This window comes from Chaetomium fimeti (assembly GCF_033439085.1).
Source record: "Chaetomium fimeti strain CBS 168.71 chromosome Unknown B0H64scaffold_1, whole genome shotgun sequence".
NCBI classification, from domain to species: Eukaryota; Fungi; Ascomycota; class Sordariomycetes; order Sordariales; family Chaetomiaceae; genus Chaetomium; species Chaetomium fimeti.
Window position 1 is genome coordinate 1,516,770 of NW_026944329.1, and position 18,333 is coordinate 1,535,102.

The following is an 18,333-nucleotide window of genomic DNA, read 5'->3' on the forward strand; positions in this document are numbered from 1 at the left end:
ATGTGCCTGTTTGCTTGCATGGAACGAAGAAACGGTGATGGCGATCACATTCCCACCTGGTCCCACAAAGAAGTCCGTTCTGGGCAGGGCAGGGGTACGGAAGAGTGAGACGCGAAAGACGCTAGCAGGCTTGGCAGGCTAGCCGCCTTTCTTGCCGCGTTGGCGTTTGTCAAGTGCCACAGTGGGGGGCACAGGGGGGGGGGGGGGAGATGGGATGGAACATCCCCCCGACCGTGCCCTGTCAGGGAGGGAGCCCCACCAAGGCGTTGTCCGGTCAACGAATGTAAACAATTCACATTTAAGGAGCCCGACTTTCCCTTCAACTCCCAGACTCACTTGCTCCTTCCTTTGCATCACGCTTCCACCACACACCACTTCGCCCATCTTTCCGCTTTTCAAGCAAACCGTCTTTGCTTCATCCTACGAGTTCCTTATTTGGCACCTAGGACGCATTGGCAACCCCATCACCATCTTCTCTCCGTCTTTAAGCAATCTACCTTTGCCGGGCCAGACTCTGAGAGTCGCCTCGCCTGTTTAAATTGTCATCGGAGTTATAAATAATTACATCAGCACAGTAGTCGTCAATCATGGCTACAGCATCAGTTTCCACACCCCTCAAGTCCCACGCCGGGCTCTTCTCTTCCCGCACAGCAGGCGGGCGGATGCCCTTGACCCCTTCACCTTGCCAGCGGTCTTCCAACGTCAGCATCAACTCGTCTCCCTTCACACCCGACAAGTCTAGCAGCAATGACACCCACCGCGCACCGCCCAAATCGGTCTACGGCGGCAACCTGGCTGCCCACTTCGCCAAGTCCACCAAGAACCACCGCGACTCGCCCAAGTCCAACATCGCCCGCGTTGTGTCAACCCCTCGCAAGGTCCTCGAGCTCGGCGTGTCAGACTTTACGCTAAGGGGCACGGGTCCCAGTGTCAAGACATCTCCCAGCGCCCAAGCTAAGAAGCCAGCCGCTGTCAAGACCAAGCCCACCAAGACGACGGTTACCTACAAGGCTGATCGCTTTATCCCCAACCGGTCCTCGAGCTCGGCAATCGCAAATGCTGGCTCGGCAAAGATCAGGATCCGTGACCGGCAGCGCCCGAGGAGCGTCCAGGACGACGCCTCTTCGTCCACTACCGACGATGCCGTGGCTGCCCTTGAGGGTCTCAACATCAACGACGAGGAGCCGGCTTCGTACTCGCGGCCTTCGCCCAACACAATTGCATACCAAGAGTCGCTAGCCGATGCTTGCGGTGTCAACCTGAGCACGCGTATCCTCGAGTTCAAGCCCGCGCCCCCGGAGTCATCCAAGCCCATCGACCTGCGCCAGCAGTACAACCGCCCTCTGAAGCAGGCTAGCGCGGGGTCAGCCCAGTTCAGGCGCCGCATCGCCACCGCTCCGGAGCGTGTTCTGGACGCGCCCGGGCTCATCGACGATTACTACCTCAACCTGCTTGACTGGAGCACGGGCAACCAGGTGGCCATCGGCCTCGAGCGCAACGTCTACGTCTGGTCCGCAGACGAGGGGTCGGTGAGCTGCCTCCTCGAGACAAGCCCGGACACATACGTCAGCAGCGTCAAGTGGTCCGGGGACGGCGCGTACGTGGGTGTGGGCCTGGGCACCGGAGAGGTCCAGATCTGGGATGTCGCCGAGGGCGTCAAGATCCGCAGCATGCTCGGCCACGACACCCGCGTTGGCGTCATGGGCTGGAGCAAGCACCTGCTTTCCACCGGCGCGCGGAGCGGTCTCGTCTTCAACCACGACGTCCGTATTGCGGAGCACAAGGTGGCCGAGCTCGTCTCGCACACCTCGGAGGTCTGCGGCCTGGAGTGGCGCTCGGACGGCGCTCAGCTCGCCACTGGCGGCAACGACAACCTCGTGTCCATCTGGGACGCCCGGTCCCTGGCCGTCCCCAAGTTCACCAAGACCAACCACAAGGCGGCCGTCAAGGCCCTCGCCTGGTGCCCCTGGAACATGAACCTGCTCGCCACCGGCGGCGGTTCGTATGATCGCCACATCCACTTCTGGAACTCCACCTCGGGCGCCCGCGTCAACAGCATTGACACGGGTTCGCAAGTTACCAGCCTTCGGTGGAGCCCCCACTACCGCGAGATCGTCAGCTCGAGCGGTTTCCCCGACAACTCCCTGAGCATTTGGAGCTACCCGACTCTCGTCCGGAACGTCGAGATCCCCGCCCACGAGAGCAGAGTCCTCCACAGCTGCCTCAGCCCCGATGGCCAGATGCTGGCCACAGCGGCTGCCGACGAGAGCTTGAAGTTCTGGAAGATCTTCGAGAAGAAGCCGGGCAGCACCTCCAGCTCGAGCGGTATTGGTGGACTTAGCAAGGCCACCACGCCCAAGCACATGAAGATCCGTTAAGAGGTCGTCCTTCTAGGGGACGGTGTCTCGAGGACCGGTCGAAGTCAAGTCAGCGACAACAATTCAGCCAACGGTAGGTATACATGGTTCCCTTCTGGAAAAATTACGGTCAAAGCATCGGATGGGGCTCCTGTTGTTTGATGGGTTTCAGCGCGGCGTTGGGGAGATGATTGTTGGGTCTCCTCCGGCTTGCTTGCATATTACGGAGCTCTCACGCAGGGATGAATGAGCATCGACTCGGTCATGATGAATTTTAGCGCATGGGACACTGGGGATACCATTTTTGTTAGTCATAGGCGTGGTAGTTTGACACCGGAGTTTGGCATCGGATTAAGTCAGTTCAGTAATTGTATCGTAGTTATAATAATTGGGCCATGGGCGCAGGAAATGGATGAGTGACTTGCAATACGCCTTGGGAGATGGAACTCGCAGCGAGAGAATGACAGCGATAGCTTAGCGTTTTGCATCAAAGTTATCGATCGATAGTCGACTTCACTCACCGTCTTGCCTCCAAGGCCTTGACCTCGTTTCTCCTCCGCACGGCTCATCGCATTCGACCACAACACTCTGAACGCCAGAAAACTTCTTCAGATTTGATTGTGACAGGTTTCATTTTTTGACAATTTGGAGTGGTTGAAAGGAGTGAGAACGGAGACAGACGGATGCGCATGGAATTGCATGGTTTGGTGCAGTGCAGTGCAGCTTCGCACTCTCGCCGCTGTTGGGAGCTGCCACCTAGCTGACTAAGCTAGCCAGACTACAAATCCAGCCAAGTCTGGTGCCTTCTGGGAACTTGCCCAATACAACACACACGCACGCTGAACGCCGTCTCCCCCAACCTGCGGCGCAACACTGCAAAACCAGAGCTACGGCGATTTATCACCTAGAAGTACAAGATCACCAACGTTAAAAGTGTTTGGAGCGACCCGAAAGTTTCCCCCAAAACACGATTTCGAGCGCAGCCAGCGCCGTGTCTGAGGGGTCCGCATTCCACCGAGCACCCGCACTCTCCCCAACCACCGGTCGGCCGACCACACCGAACCGTCCAGGCGGATCGAATCGGCCTTGGGTGTGCCGAGAAAACGTAGAGCAGATACGAGCCATCAGCGGCTGTTCAGCAAGGCTAGGCGACGAGGCGACAAGTGCAGCAGCCCAATTTAGGAAGCAATTGTTGCAGAACCCGTGATACTCCCCAGTCAGCTCCGCTGCTCCGGTCGGAGCAACCCATCATCACCATGTCCAACGCCGCCGTCGGGCACGTCTACGACACCATCATCGCCGAGGTCGTCAATTCAGTGCGCGTTGATTTCGAAGAGAATGGCGTCGACGAGGGTGCGTTGGAGGACCTGAAAAAGGTGAGGCTCTCTCTCAAATCCCCTTTGTCCTCGCCACTGCAGGCAGCCTTGGGCTCGTCTGCCGCCCTACCTACCTACCCATTTCCCATCTTCCCATCAATCCGATCAACCTTTTTTTATTTCGCGATCGGTTTCCGGATGCATTTTCATCATGCATATTATTTTCGAGCGATCGTTCCCTTGGTTTGCCGTTGATTGCGCCAGCCAAAGGCGCGACAAGTGTCGGGCGCTCCCTCGGCGGCTGCCCTCTGGCTCCCAGGGGGCGCGGGCGAGAGGGGTGGAGAGCAGCTGGGCCGGGTGGGCGACCGAGCACTTTTGGGTCTCTTTTTAAAGTCCACCCCAACTGCTGCGGGCGCCGCCCAGTCATCTTACCCGCGACTTCCGATTGGACTGTCCGACCCGCATCACGTGCAAAACCCTGGAGCACAGCATCCCTCCCTTTTCCCTTAGCCAACCCTCGACATCCCATACGGATATGGAACCCAAAGCCGACGAGCACTAACACATCGGGTAATAGATATGGCAACACAAGCTGTCGCAGATGAACCTGGCTCAGTTCCCATGGGACCCCAAGCCAGAGGCCCAGCCTACACCCGCCGCATCTAGTGGACCACCGGCGACAGCTCCTCCGAGCTCACTCCCTGCGGCGACGGCCGGTTACACCCAGTCCACGTTGAGCCCTCAAGGCCCGGCGCAAACCCTCTCCCTTCCAGGCCCTTTCCCCCCGGCCTCCAATTCGATGCCCATGAAGCCAGAGCCCGGTTATGTTCAGGCGGAGCCCACCATCAAGCAAGAGCCTGGGCTCCCGCCCAATCATCCCGGCTATAACCCTGCCAATGGCGCCCGCCCAACAGCAGCACAGCGCGCTGCTCTCGCGCTGGAAAGCCAATACGGGCAGCGGGCTGCTGCGTCTATTAGTGCTATCCACAGCGGCATGGCTCAGATCAACCCTGCTGGTCAGCCTCAGCAGGGTCCGCGACCGGGACAGCAGCCGCCACAGCAGCCGCCACAGCACATGAACCCGCAACAGCAGTATCGCCAGGGTGTTGCAGCCAGTATGCAGCAGCGCATGCAGCAAATGCCCCGCCCTGGGCCACCAAACGGCCTCCCCCCATCTCAGCTCGACGGGCCGGGTGATGAGGAGGAGGCAGAGTCGTCGGCCGTAATGGACCGTGCTCAAATTGACGAGCACCTCCATGCGCAGATTGCGGCGAGGGCCAAGCAGATGGAGGGCGGCGGCTTGATGCTGCCGCTCAAGCAGGCTACCAAGGATCGCAGCCTCGCTAAGAAGCGAAGTGCTGCCGATGGCCCTGCCCAGCTTGACGGCGGGTTGGATGACGATGTGAAGAGCGAGGAGGACGATGAGGATGCCATCAACTCCGACCTCGACGACCCTGATGAGGCCGGGGACGATGATGAGGATGACGACGATTCCATGGGCCATATGATGCTGTGCATGTACGACAAGGTGCAGCGCGTCAAGAACAAGTGGTATGCGCCCTGCCCATTTCTGTTTGACCGGTGACCGTCGGATTGCTAATACACTCTGTAGGAAGTGCGTCCTGAAGGATGGGGTGCTCACTGTGAATGGCAAGGAATACGTCTTCACCAAGGCTACCGGCGAATACGAGTGGTAAAACCCACTCCCGCTTTCGCTTTCCCACATTGGCTTTTTATCGGCCGTTGCAACTACATCACGTACCTGGCCGGCAGTGGGGCAACACTCCCTGCCTTTATGAGTCAACGAACTCTTAGTTCCTCGCATCGATCTCTCCCTACTCTCAGAGAAGAGTCACAGTCAGTATCGACCGGCTCACTTCTATATTCTCCTCTCTGCAACTGAGAGATTTGCGGTTGTTTATTTGCGCTCTCCCTTTCTAGGTTCTCTCCCTTTGCCGGTTTTCTATTCAAAAGACATGACGCCTGCCTCTCGGCGGACAGATATCGCCCATAAAAACAAGGGCGGCTTTTCCTAGCGGAGTAGTCTGGATTTCTTTTATTCCCTTTACCTTTCTTTTTCTACTCCTTTTTTTTATTTAACTCACTTGGGAGTCAAGGCAGACCGGTTCACCCTTGATGAGGGTTGGCATATTTTATGTACTGTAACATATATGGATTGGAACGGGACCATGAGGGGATGGGATTCGCAAGGCCGCCGTCGGGAATGATGACAACTAGGTACCGAATCCATGGCGATGCATCAGGCAGCGAGCGGTTGGTAGTTTTTAGAGCGTTATCTACCAACGGAGTGATAAACATTACTGGTTTTCTCATCCTGCCGTGACCGTTGCTTCTATTGTGACATGCCACACTGCCACACGCTTGTGCAACAATCGATCAGGCGTTGCGCACTGGGCACAACGAAGTGGCAGGTGCTTGGAACCTTGACTGGACAAAACCACGTTGAATACATACAGATACAGGCTGTTGTTGGAATATACACTAATTGTTTAGGTAGGAAGCGCTACTGGAAAGGTACCCATCCTACCGCGTTACAGAGGATGAAAGAAAATAAAACAACCGGAAAGATGGTGACGGCGGGGCTTTCAATCCCCGCCCCTAAACCGTCCAGCTATTTGAAGCCAAATGTTCTGAAACCAACCCCCTCCTGATCCACGCTCAACTCCAAAAACGCCAGGACTTTTTCCTCCTCCTCGTCCGTTCGTCCGTCCATCCCCATCCCTTCATCCTCATTTCCGAAAGGTCCAGCGTGTGTATAGTATGTGATAGGGTGTGACGTCGTGCGACAAAGCAAAATATGCAAGGGTGGTTGGTGGTAATGCCAGTGTTGTGGGGAAATAGCAAGGTTGGGAACGCTGTTCAGGTCGGCGCCGTCGAGGCGGGTTGAGCAAGGGCAAAGCGGGTGGCGTCGACTTCAGCGGGAGGATGCATGGGCACCGCCTGCTTCTCCGACCGAGCATCGGACCGCGCCGGCCACGGCAATCCACGACCAGACTCGCCCTAGGAGTAGAACTGCGACTTCTGGAAGCTCTCGGGCGTGACGTCGCCGACCTTGGTGGCGGGCAGGGGAGGAGGCGGGGCCTTGGAAGAGGCGTCGGGCAGGGCGCTCGGGGCGCTGACGGTGCTGGTCAGGGAGTTGGCGCGGCTGCTCTCGCTCGCGGCGGTGTCCTTGATGGCGGCGACGGGGGCGCCCGGCTTGCGCATGACCTCGAGGAAGGTCGCGGGCAGGTAGCCGATGCGGCCGTCGCGGGCGCGGCACTTCCACCACTCGCTCGGGTTGCCCATCGGGTCGCTCTTTCCCAGCACCGCCACCAGATCGCCCTTGTGCACCTCGAGGTCGACGCCCTGGACGACGGCCTGGCCCTGGGCCGCGGGGGAGAACTCGTACAGCACGCGGCAGAACTCGAGCTTGGACGGGTCGAGGCTCTGCTGCGCGGCCACGAGGTGGCGTCGGCGCTCGTCCTCCTCGGCGTTGGCGGCGAGCGAGCGGATGACCTTGCTCATGACGTAGGGCAGGCCGAAGGCAGCCAGCATGAAGAAGAACAGGGGCTTGCGGCTGGGCTTGGGCGGTCCACGGTCGGCTCCGGGGGTTGATCGCCCTTCGAATCGGGCAAACGAGGCGGGGGTGAGCGCCTGGGCATCCACCGGCGGGGGTCTTCCTGTCAGTTTGGCGATCAGGGTCCGGATCCAGCGCATCATGGTGAAGATGCCGAGGACAGAGCCGAGAGTGTCGCGGAGGTTGCCGAATTGCTCGGCGACGGAGACCATTGCTTGGGGGTTCGTCAGAAAAACAGCCCTTTATGGTTGTGTACTGACAAAAAGAAAGAGGGCGGCTTACCGAAGAAACTCGAATGCGTCGCCATGTATGTGCTCTCCAGCATCTGGGCGAACCCGCCAAAGGCGCCGACTACGCCCTCCAACATCTGGAAAGTGGCTTGCGTGCTCATGTTGAAGCGCTGAGTGAGGCTCTCCGGGTTGTTTGGGTCCCCGGGTACACCCCCGGGCATGCCCCCGTACATGCCACCGCCGTACATGCCGCCGGCGCCATAGCCGCCGAGTCCACCGCCGAGGCCACCACCGTACATGCCTCCCCCGTACATACTATTGCCATACATACCGCCGCCGTATCTAGAGTATGGTGAGCCGTAAGGCGACGAGTATGCCGAACCGTATGGGGAGGCGCCGTATGGAGATGCGCCGTAGGGGGGTCTGCTGTAGGCTGCGGCGTTCTGGTTCACAGCGGCGGTCAGGGTGGCGGGTCGCTCAGGTATCGCGGGTGATGCGGCGGAGGGAGTCGCGGCGGTTGCAGTTGCCGGTGCTGACATGGCGTTTGCGGGTGCGGTAGGCAGGGTTGGCGGTGTGGAAGATGGAAGCGGTGGTGCTGTTGCTTTCTATGGTTAGCGGGAATGTTTGCGATGCCCAACCCCAACCACAACAAAGACACAAACATACCAGAAGCGGCGGCGGTTGCGCCCGGTCTCTCCCACGGTTTTGGCGGCGATGCCATATTTCGATGTGAACTCCCTCGCGGCTTGTTGGACAGCGGGCTTTTGGGGGAGGCGCGTTGAGAATGGAACGTTCACTGCGATGACGCTGGCGGCGGCTGGGGAGAGGGTTTCCAGTGTCTCCAGGTGGCGACGCGAGCGGGCCGAAAAATGGGCTGGGGGAGACGCCCAAGACCAGGGGGTCCAGTCTCAGCAGCAGCAGATCGGGCGTCAAAAGAGCCGACAAAAATCTGCGCTAGAAGAGTGGTTGTCTTCACTCAAATTATTATTTTCTCTTCGAGGTCTCAATGCATTCGCGGTCGCAAGAGCCTCTCCGGCGTGTCGCACCGTGTGATGGATGGATGGGGAGGTTGATAATCGCAGCAGCTGATCGAGTGGAGTCAATCGGCCAAGGTTTGTGGAAGGGTCGGGCGACTCCTTCGGGTGGTGGAGACGGCTTGTGAACGTGCGAACCTCGGTATTTTGGCCACGACTTGCCGAGCGCTGGGAAACCCAGTCCAGCACAACAAAAGTGTGGGGGAAACCCCATGCTCAGGCAGTCTCAAATGTGGGCCTCAAACTCGCCTGAAGCTGAAGCCATTTCCACGCTGTATCACTGGGTGGCAGAAGACAAGTCGTTACAGTGACTCGACGATAAAAAATCACAATAATTGATCCAATCAGTTTTATTATCATGTTACTAGGTAGTTATATCCTTCACAGAAGCCTAAACTCCATGAATAATATACAGCGGCCACAATACTCGATCAGAGCTCGTCATGATAATCGCCGAACTCGTCGTTCTCGTCGTTTCCAGCGCTGCCCGTGTCGTCGGCGCCACCATATAACTTCCTAGTAATGGGATGCGCCACATCCGACAGCTTCTCTCTTTGCTCGGCGAAGTCGTCAGCGGTTGCCGTCGTCCCGTATTCGTTGATCCAGGCGGTCGCTTCTCTCACGGCGTCCCGGAGCTGTGAAGGTTGTAAGCGCCATGTTCAGTTCCCATGGTGATGGGAGAGTTCCAGCAGATCACAACTTACTGTTTCTTTCTCATCCTCATCAATCTTGCCTCCGAGCTCGTTATCGTCCTCAAGCTGGTTCTTCAAACTGAAAGCGTAGTTCTCGAGGCCGTTTCGCGCTTCGATACGCTCCCGAGCCTCCTTGTCCTCGTCGGCGAACTTGTCTGCTTCGGCAATCATGCGTGCGATTTCGTCCTTGGTTAAACGGCCGTCGTCATTGCTGATCGTGATTGTTTCCTTGCGCCCAGTACCCTTGTCCTGGGCTGAGACCTCGAGGATGCCATCGGCACTAACGGAAAACGAGACTTCAATTTGGGGGACACCGCGTGGTGCCGGCGGTATACCGGTGAGCTCGAACTTGCCGAGCAGGTTGTTGTCCTTTGTCATCGATCTCTCACCCTCGTAGACTCTGATCATAACCGAGGGTTGGTTGTCTGATGAACAGGTCAGCGCTAGTTAACCCCTAGAACAAGCAAAAAGACTTACCACCCGTGGTGGAAAAGATTTGGGATCGACGCTGGAAAGGGGCTACATCAGTACAATGCTTACACCACACACACAAAGTAAGGGATAGGGGTGGTTAACTAACTGTCGGGAGTTGGGTGTTGCGTTGAATCAGTTGTGTCTATACAGCGGTTAGTCTCAGCCGACTAGACCTCAGTCTTGTATTCCCCTGGAACCTACCATCACGCCTCCAGCCGTCTCGATTCCGAGGGTAAGCGGGTTCACGTCCATCAGTAAAACCTTCTCCATAAGCTACCGCCAGATGGTTAGCAAGAGTCAGGTCCGCCACAGCCTATGAGCAATCTCACCTTCACGCCTCCGAGGACCTATCCAACAAGACATCGTCAGCCTCAACTCGCGGATAATACACACCCCAGCAGGAGCAGCAGCAGAGTAACAACTCACCCCTCCCTGAACCGCCGCGCCAAACGCCACGGCCTCGTCAGGATTAACCCCCCCACTAGCCTTCCTCCCAAAGAACTCCTCCACCAGGCTCCGAATCTTGGGAATCCGCGTCGACCCGCCCACCAGCACAATATCCGTCACATCCGCCCTATCCGCCTTCGCGTCCCTCAGCACCTGCTTCACCGACTCCAGCGTCTTCTCGAACAGCCTCAAATTAATCTGCTCAAACTTGGCGCGCGTCAGCGTCTCGGCGAAATCCACCCCGCCAAAAAAACCCTCGATCTCGATGCGCGCCGAGAGCTGCGACGAGAGCGTGCGCTTGGCCTTCTCGACCTCGCGCCGCAGCCGGCCCATCGCGCGCGCGTCCCCCGTCGGGTCTGCTGCGTCGTCGTGCTTGCGCTGGAAGGCGCGCGCCAGGTGGCTGATGACGCGGTTGTCGAAGTCTTCGCCGCCGAGGCGCGTGTTGCCGGCTGTGGCGCGCACTTGGAAGTTGTCGTCCTCGACCGAGACGAGGGAGACGTCGAAGGTGCCGCCGCCGAGGTCGTAGACGAGGACTTGGTGCTCGCCTTCTTCCTGGAGGGGGGTTAGTTTTGGTTGCGTTGTTCGGGATTGTAAGGGGGGGGTGGTTGTACCTTGTTGATGCCATACGCGAGTGCTGCCGCGGTGGGCTCGTTCACGACGCGGATGACGTTGAGGCCCGCGATGGCTCCGGCGTCTTTGGTTGCTTGTCTTTGCTTGTCGTTGAAGTAGGCCGGGACCGTGACGACGGCATGTTTAACCCTGTCGATGGTGAGCATAACAGAACTTTGCCGGACAGACCGAGGTTGGGCCTTACTTCTGGCCTAGATAAGCTTCGGCAACATCCTTCATCTTCCCGAGCACCATGGCGCTAATCTCCTCTGGCGTAAACTGTCGAGCTTCTCCCCCTACGTTGACTTCGACAACCGGTTTATCCCCCGGGCCCGCAACAACCTTAAATGGCATGTGTTTTATGTCTGCTTGAAGTCCTTTATCCGAAAAGCTTCGTCCTATCAACCGTCTGAGAAGGGGCATCAGTCAGCACACGGCGTCCAGCCAGGGAAAGGAGGGGTATCTGACTTGATGTCGAATATTGTGTTCGTTGGATTATTCGCGTATTGGTTTTTCGCTGCGTCTCCTGAGGACGCGTACATCACATGTCAGTTACTGGCCACGGAATAATCGGAAGACAGAAGCATGGAAAGCCATACCAATAAGACGTTCCCCGTTCTCGGCGAACGCGACATAACTCGGTGTTATTCTGTTTCCTGTACCCAGTCAACTCTTGTTTGGGCCCAGAACCCCCAGCCCATCCATGCATACCTTGGTCGTTTACTAGTATGTCTACCCTGTCGCCCTTGATAACGCCGACACACGAGTATGTTGTCCCGAGGTCAATGCCAATGATGGGTTCTCCTGGTTCGACGGTGGTCTTGGTGGCGCTGGCAACTGGGAGGATAGCGAGAGGGCAGATAAGGATAAGGAAGAATAAGAGAATGCCAACCCCTAAGGGTATCTGCCGTCTGTTTGATGTGATTTTCCTCGCCATAATATTCGTGTAAGGTTGTTGCGTCGGGTTGCTGTGCTCCGTCGGGCGGGTGTAAGTGGGAATGGGTTCGGGGGTCAAGTAAACAATGGACAACACTAACTCGTCTTGTTTGATGAGAGCTGAAACTGGAAACTGGAAGTACAGTGTGTTCTATTCTATATAGAAGAATCGAGCTCGAAATGCACCTACATAACAGGGTGTCCAGAAGGCACAGGCCGAAGCCCCCAGGAGCAGTCTATCCTTCTGAGCACTGCTGGAACACACTGGACTTGAAGAGAAAGGACACATTTCACTGACCGTATCTACAACCAGCCTTTGTCCAACACTGAAACTAGAATTGTTTAGCGTGCGTGCGCCCGCCCCCAATAATTGTATTTTTACCTGTCACTTGCTGGTCTGCTTGATCCTGACCTGTCCCAAAAGGACTTGACGCCGCATGCGGCCCCAGGCGCCCAATCTGACAGCGGCAAAGTCTTTGTCCGGCCTTTTGGGCGCATCATGTCGATGGATATGGGGTCCCCAAGTATTTGTCCCATTCTATTGTCCTCGTCAAGTTACTAGGTACTGGCCTAGAGACTGTACATACAGCATCCCATCCCGAGATCCTACCGACTGCCCTTTCCGTTGGGCTGTTTACTTGTTTACAACCCAACAACGTGTTGGTATTGACTATGCCCATTTCAAGTTCTTGTTGTGATATGATATCACACTGCTCAAAGTAATTGCTCCCTTCTGCATCACGCTGCGGGGGGGGTGGTTGAGGAATGTGCCGAGCCCGAGATTTGAACAACACACCAAGCTACAACGCCCATGGCGATGACTCGATCTGAGCGAAATAGTGGAAAGATACGCCCGTCAATGGATGACTCAAGATCTATAGCACAGTCCAATCCAACAAACCCCCCAATCCAAGATCGCCCAGAACACCAACCCTCCAAAGTTACCATGTCACGAATCAGACAGGTCTTTGAAAGACAGAGTGTCTTCATCGTGCCCGCTCCCTCTCCAATCTCCTTTTCATCTCCAAAACACCCACAGGCTATCAAACACAAGACCGATGATGAAACCAATGACTGTTTTCGCCGTTGTCGTGACTCATGACCATCCCGCAACGTGTTCTTTCAAACCGCATCCTTCGCCTGGCAAAAGAACAACAAACCCCCAAAAGGGGAGGAAACATCAGATGAGGTAAGCCAGCCAGCCTCAGGGGGCCGCCAACCACGCCGCTGACCAACAAACCAGTCCCGACCTGGAATGCGAGCGAGGTGTCACACAACAAGGCGGCTGTAGCGAGCGCCCCTAATCCTTCGCGGTAGGTCCCACCACGCCGCCACACCGAGCATGAAATGAAATGCCTGACTCAACAACCTCTTCACACAATCGATGCCAAGACAGGCCATGGACGAGTATTAAGGATTAATATTCTATGCTTCTTCCTCTGGGCCGGTTGGCCAATCCAGATCCGACCAGTTTGCTTGTCCCCCGGTCCGGTCATGTCCAGCATATCTACATATAGCCAACGCCGAAATCATCATCAGCCCCTTTCTTAACTTGACCCCTCCCTTTCCATGTATTCCCGTGACATTACTTCGACTCCCTCAACCCCCAACCTTACTCCTTATCCCTCCTCTCCCAGTGAATGTTCGCCGGCTCGAGCGGGCGCGAGAAGAGCGAAGCATAATCGGTGCCGATGACCTTGTTGCTGCCATCAACATTGCGGAACTTGAAGAGGCGCACCGTCATGGCGACGATGGTCTGCAGCTGGACGTTGGCAAAGTTCTCGCCGATGCAGCGGTGGCGGCCGGCGCCGAAGGGCAGGTAGGGGGAGGCGGCGCCCTTGCTGACCAGGCCGTAGCCGTAGTCGACCTTGTCGTCGTCGGCCTCCTCCGGCTCGTCGTTGCGCACGATGCTGGGCGCCAGCGGCGACTCCTTCTCCCACCGGTGCGGCTCCCAGAGGTCCGGCTGCGGGAAGTACTGCGAGTCCGCCGCCGAGACGCCCGGCGCCGCGAGGAGGACGTGGCTGGTCGGGATGACGTACTTGGTGTTGGGGACCGGCATCGGCTGCTTGACGGCGCGCATGATGGAGTGGATCGGGGCGTTCAGGCGGAGGGTCTCCTTGATGACGGCCTGGTTGAGCGGAAGCTTGGCCAGGTCCTCGTACTTGAGGGGGGGGAGGTCAGCGCCGAGGTTCTTGATCTGCTCCTGGTAGAGGTCCTCCATAATGTCGGGGCGGGCAGCGAGGTAGAGCATGATCCAGGAGCTGGTGGACGACGAAGAGTGCTGGCCGGCCATCAGGAGCGCGATCATCATGTGGGCGATCTCGTGGTCGGGGACCTTGACGCCGTTCTTGTAGGTCGAGTTCATCAGGTGGTACATGATATCCTGCGCGTCCGTCTCTCCTTGCTCGCGGCGCGACTTGATGGTGTCCATGTAGATCTTGGCGACGGTCCTCTGCGCGTGGTCGCGGCGGTTGTTCCACGGGAGCGGAGCCCAGTGCAGCATGAAGTTGATGGGGGAGAAGCCCATGTCGAGGTCGTGGTAGAGGTCGGCCAGGGTCACGTCGAACTTGTCGCGGATTTCCTTGCCCTGCAGCGCGTGAGAGGCGGTGAAGATGGTGATCTGGGCCATCTTGGGGCAGATGTTGACGACACCAGACTGGCCCTTGAAGTCGGCGGTCCGCTTGAAGTAGTTGGTGACCTCGTCCGAGATGATGGGGACATAGGAGCGGAAAGCCTCGGTAGTGAGGGCAACCTTCATGAACTGCCATGCCATCAGAGTCAGCGCCCCGATCCGCTAGTTTTTCCCGTGTCTAGCCAACCAACCTTCTTTTGCTCCATGAGCTTCGAGTTCGGGCAGTCATAGACGACATCCTTGCCGAAGACGGGGGTGGTGAGCACCGTGTAGATTTCTTCGGCGCAAACGTCGCGGATCTTGCCGTTCAGGATGAACTCGTTGCCCTTGGGTCCGACGTAGACGGTCGTCTTCTTGCCGAGCAGAATAAAGGTGAAGCATTCGCCGTACTATCAAAAACAAAGTGTCAGAGGTGATCGGCCAATCGGCGGGAGAGGAGAGGTCTGCTCTGTCGCGTTGTGCTCACCTTTTCCCTGTTCTCCTGGAAGAAGCGCGGAGGGTCCATGCCGTAGGTGATGGTGCTGCCCACGAAGGGGAACCAGTGAAAGACGAGGGGAGGTTCATTGGGGTTCTTGATGAGCACCTGCTTGAGCACGTTCAAGAAGATGCTCAGAAACAGGAAGCCTCCGATCGCGACACCGATTTGCGAGGCCAGTCCGAGACGCGCGAAGCCCTCGGCCAGCGGGCCTCCAAGGTCCTGGATGAGACCCATTCTGCGCGGGAGCAGAGGATTGCGAGAAGGAAGAAAAAAGGCGTCGTGGGGTAACGAGAGCCAAGTCACCGTCGAGTCGTGGATTGAAGCTCGGGATCTTGTCGTCCTGCAAAAAATGGTCTCCAAACTGGCGGGAGGGAGGACGTATTTAACGTTGTAGAAACCGTCTCGACTTTTTTCGCCAACAATGGTTCCAGGGGAGCGGGAGCCATTGGCGAGCGATGCATTTGATGATCCTCAGATTCGCAGCCAATGAGAGGCGGCATTCGTATTCGCATTCATCCGAAGTACCTTTGTACCTTTGGCCCGATCATGCCACGGCGAGCACTATCGTACGCAGCCAATGCTTGACAGCCCATTCTCGGACTTTGAGTCTAGAACGACGCGCGGACGTCTCCTTAGGCAACTAATTCAAGTTTTCCAACCGACACCTAACTGTGGAGAGCTGTGAAGCTTCCGAATACGATCAGAAAGAGCGCGCAGCTGTTGTTCGGCAGGCGCGACGCAGGTCCTCACGTGCGTGCAGAAGTGGATCAGATGAATCTGAGCCAAAAACCCCTGCCAAGGCCCGACGACTTCAGTGACAGACGGTGTACCCTAACCCTTGACGGCTTCCACGATTGCCCCTTTCGAGGCATTGTCTGTAAACACGAACCCTCCTCCAGCCCTTTGTTTGTGAGTTATTAACGTGTACCACCTCATAGAATGTTACGCGGAATTTTGTTCACTTTGCTTCGGGTTACCATGCCAATCTATCTCCATTTTATCTCTTGCGAGAGCGAGTGTGTCGTAGCGACGAGTATCATACATATAGCAACTCGGCCGAGTAGTTATTAGAAAATCTCAAGAAAACGATGCGTTGTGGTATCATGCTCCCCAGGTAAAACACCCCTCCCCAACTTCACTCGAAGGCCCCCCGCCACCCATGGTAAATAACGCCAGTAAACGCCCTTCTAAATGCCGAGGAAAAAGACAGGAAAGAAAAAACGCTGCTATGCACCAGCACCCCACGAGGTCGAGGTTGTTCACCACTCCAGCCCCAGCCACCCGTACCCGCCATCGATGTTGACCCAGTTGCCCTCGTCCATGGCACGCTCCCACCCCATCATGACGGCGAGCAGCCGACACCCGACCGCGCTGACCGTGCACACGACCACGTCGCTCGCGTCCGCCAGGACCGTCAGGTCCATCACGTACGCACGACCCACCAGGCTCCTAAGCCGGAGGGTTTCCGCGGATGGTGCGGCATAATTCCCGCTGCCGGGGCTGGCGTCCGGTGCTGCTGTGGCATGGGCGGATGTCACGCCGAGGTTCCAGAACATGGCGGCAAAAAACCCGCCCTCCCAGCCGAATGTCTCGTCCACGAACTTGCGCATGACTGACTTGTCCTGGTTGGTATTCTGGATATTTTGCTTGCTGGCCAGCTTGATGCGCTCCTGGGCGCGATTGGCTGCGCCAGCGAGCTCGGCGCTCTCGTAGACCATGGGGTCGTCCGACGCGAGCACGACGATACTCTGCTCTTTGGCGGCGGCGGCTTCTTCGCCGCTGTGGCTGCTGGCAAAGAGGCCGGTGGTGGTGTGGTTGAATTGGGACTCGATGATCTCGTACGCGGTATCGGTGTAGAGGCTCAGTGGCATGTAGGAGTGGCGGTACTGGAACTCGAGCGGGTGTCGGTCGCCGCGGCGGATGTGTACCCCGACAGCGAGGCCGTTACGATGACCTTTGGACTTGGGCACCGTCCTCATGTCCGTCAGCTCGCGGACACGTGTGTCGACATAATCGCCGTCATCCTTGTTCATCCGGGCCAGCGCTTCATAGCCCCGGCGGGCAAGGTTGAATTGTGTCTTCCGCAGGGCTCGATCGTGTGATTCGGACGGGGGATCGGCGCTCTCGGTCAAGCTTCCAAACAGCACATCCATCGTTGCAGCCGATGCCACGAGGTGCCGGGTGTGCCGTGGGCAGGGGAGAATCTCGTGGCTGGGCGGTGCTGAGCACTCCGGGATTGGTGGGGGTTGGAAGAGGGCCGTGAACTTTCCGTATGACCATCGGGTGTCGTCAATGAAAAAAGCACGTCCCTCCTTTTCGGCCAAACCGTACGCGATCCAGAGCATCATCAACGTCTTGCCCAAGCCGGCATCGCTTGACTCAAGGACGAACGTCAGGCTCTTTTTGCACGCCATTTTCCCCGTCTCGCTCCCTCTCGCAACCCCCCCATCATATTTCTCCACGCCGGCAAAATACCCAGCCTTTTCGGCTTCTTTCACATCAATGAAGTCATCTGCCGAGTCGGAGCCGAACCCCAAGGACACTTGATGCAGTCCGTGCCCGTGAGACCGCAGATGGCGAGCCCGCTCCGCTACCTGCCGGCACTTCAGGCACATATCCACGTACTGGCTCATCGCCAGGGGGAACTCGGACCCTGGTGGTATCGATACGGTCCACTTCGCCCGTCCCCGATCATCAGTCACGACAATCGGAGTCGGAAAATCTGGCACCGCCTTCTGTGAAACCATCCCTGTCTCAGGCTCGGGTTCTTGGATCACAGATTTTGTGGTGTTTGTCGGTGTCGGCGTTGACTCGCCAAAGAACCAGGTTAGAACCTCTAGGGCCACAAAGAAGACAAGGACGACGCTCAGCAGCCGGATAGCGTAACGGATAACCCTGAGCGGACGGACGGTGCTAAACAATCGTCGGCTCGGCTTCTTCGCCGGAGGTGAGAGCGAAGGAAGACCCGGTGATGGGGGTGGGGAAAAGACCAGGTGGTTGAAAGTAAAGCGCGATGATGTGGAAGAAAGCGGCCCCCGGTCATGTTGGTAAGAAGCTGCTCGGCGGAGATTGATGCGAGGCGGTGCGATAACAACTTTGGCGTGTGACGTCCTGCTGAGGTCAAGCGTCGGTGGCATGTCGAAAAGAAATGATACCGATATCTACGGCATCCAAGAACTCGAGAAGTAGAATAAAATAAGGAAAGACCCTGATCAGGGGAAAGGAGCGTAAGAGCCGGGCTCGCAGAGCGTGCGGCGGCTCGTCAGTGGCCCAACGCCGCGTTCGTCGTGTTAGGCCAGAGGAGGAACGACCGACGGCGTAACAGTTTGGCGCTGTGGTGTTGATGACCGTATATGCTGCTGGAACAAAGCCTCGCTTAAGGAGTGCTTATCCGGTGAAAAAGGAAGAGCTGAGAGGTCCCCGAGAAAGAAGCCATGCTCCGATCCCTTGTCCCGATGGCCGTCAACCGCAACCCCCAGTCACAAATCCGAGACCAGTGACGTCGTGGGGGTCTCTTTAGTGGTTTTCAAGGCTGATGGCGCGTGCAACGG

General features: G+C 57.4%; 6 protein-coding genes across 6 annotated transcripts; 2 read left to right on the forward strand and 4 right to left on the reverse strand.

The window, feature by feature from the left end:
• The first annotated feature begins 315 nt into the window (after positions 1 to 315).
• B0H64DRAFT_10697 (WD40-repeat-containing domain protein) lies at positions 316 to 2,574 on the forward strand. Its single transcript, XM_062797740.1, has one exon. The coding sequence runs from the start codon at positions 588 to 590 to the stop codon at positions 2,376 to 2,378; it is 1,791 nt and encodes a 596-aa protein (XP_062663766.1). The 5' UTR covers positions 316 to 587; the 3' UTR covers positions 2,379 to 2,574.
• A 1,469-nt stretch (positions 2,575 to 4,043) lies between these two features.
• Positions 4,044 to 5,703, forward strand: B0H64DRAFT_10700 (transcription factor IIA, alpha/beta subunit). The gene is made up of 2 exons (XM_062797741.1): positions 4,044 to 5,224; positions 5,286 to 5,703. Exons 1-2 carry the CDS (start codon positions 4,275 to 4,277, stop codon positions 5,368 to 5,370), a joined length of 1,035 nt encoding a protein of 344 aa, XP_062663767.1. The 5' UTR covers positions 4,044 to 4,274; the 3' UTR covers positions 5,371 to 5,703.
• Positions 5,704 to 6,694: 991 nt separating this feature from the next.
• Positions 6,695 to 8,201, reverse strand: B0H64DRAFT_437424 (Peroxin 13, N-terminal region-domain-containing protein; the record flags this gene model as incomplete). Its single annotated transcript, XM_062806250.1, has 3 exons — positions 6,695 to 7,464; positions 7,533 to 8,081; positions 8,147 to 8,201. 3 exons carry the CDS (start codon positions 8,199 to 8,201, stop codon positions 6,695 to 6,697), a joined length of 1,374 nt encoding a protein of 457 aa, XP_062663768.1.
• A 744-nt stretch (positions 8,202 to 8,945) lies between these two features.
• Positions 8,946 to 12,209, reverse strand: B0H64DRAFT_414281 (glucose-regulated protein; the record flags this gene model as incomplete). Its single annotated transcript, XM_062805022.1, has 12 exons — positions 8,946 to 9,149; positions 9,219 to 9,649; positions 9,783 to 9,822; positions 9,882 to 9,953; positions 10,010 to 10,027; positions 10,107 to 10,679; positions 10,739 to 10,886; positions 10,942 to 11,145; positions 11,205 to 11,262; positions 11,336 to 11,392; positions 11,448 to 11,540; positions 12,062 to 12,209. 12 exons carry the CDS (start codon positions 12,207 to 12,209, stop codon positions 8,946 to 8,948), a joined length of 2,046 nt encoding a protein of 681 aa, XP_062663769.1.
• Positions 12,210 to 13,069: 860 nt separating this feature from the next.
• On the reverse strand, positions 13,070 to 15,224 carry B0H64DRAFT_380405 (cytochrome P450). The gene is made up of 3 exons (XM_062802733.1): positions 14,771 to 15,224; positions 14,496 to 14,693; positions 13,070 to 14,433 (listed from the first exon to the last, which is right to left on the reverse strand). Exons 1-3 carry the CDS (start codon positions 15,014 to 15,016, stop codon positions 13,285 to 13,287), a joined length of 1,593 nt encoding a protein of 530 aa, XP_062663770.1. The 5' UTR covers positions 15,017 to 15,224; the 3' UTR covers positions 13,070 to 13,284.
• A 719-nt stretch (positions 15,225 to 15,943) lies between these two features.
• On the reverse strand, positions 15,944 to 18,219 carry B0H64DRAFT_10723 (uncharacterized protein). Its single transcript, XM_062797746.1, has one exon. The coding sequence runs from the start codon at positions 17,917 to 17,919 to the stop codon at positions 16,042 to 16,044; it is 1,878 nt and encodes a 625-aa protein (XP_062663771.1). The 5' UTR covers positions 17,920 to 18,219; the 3' UTR covers positions 15,944 to 16,041.
• Between the last annotated feature and the right edge of the window lie 114 nt (positions 18,220 to 18,333).

What these genes read in the sequence shown, in the direction of transcription:
- B0H64DRAFT_10723 (XM_062797746.1), bottom strand. Translation starts at nt 17,919, where the DNA reads ATGCCACCGACGCTTGACCTCAGCAGGACGTCACACGCCAAAGTTGTT.
- B0H64DRAFT_380405 (XM_062802733.1), bottom strand. Translation starts at nt 15,016, where the DNA reads ATGGGTCTCATCCAGGACCTTGGAGGCCCGCTGGCCGAGGGCTTCGCG. An exon ending in TCCAGGAGAACAGGGAAAAG is followed by an intron (nt 14,694 to 14,770) that starts GTGAGCACAACG and finishes TGTTTTTGATAG; the next exon opens with TACGGCGAATGCTTCACCTT. An exon ending in AGCTCATGGAGCAAAAGAAG is followed by an intron (nt 14,434 to 14,495) that starts GTTGGTTGGCTA and finishes ATGGCATGGCAG; the next exon opens with TTCATGAAGGTTGCCCTCAC.
- B0H64DRAFT_10700 (XM_062797741.1), top strand. Translation starts at nt 4,275, where the DNA reads ATGAACCTGGCTCAGTTCCCATGGGACCCCAAGCCAGAGGCCCAGCCT. An exon ending in CAGCGCGTCAAGAACAAGTG is followed by an intron (nt 5,225 to 5,285) that starts GTATGCGCCCTG and finishes TACACTCTGTAG; the next exon opens with GAAGTGCGTCCTGAAGGATG.
- B0H64DRAFT_10697 (XM_062797740.1), top strand. Translation starts at nt 588, where the DNA reads ATGGCTACAGCATCAGTTTCCACACCCCTCAAGTCCCACGCCGGGCTC.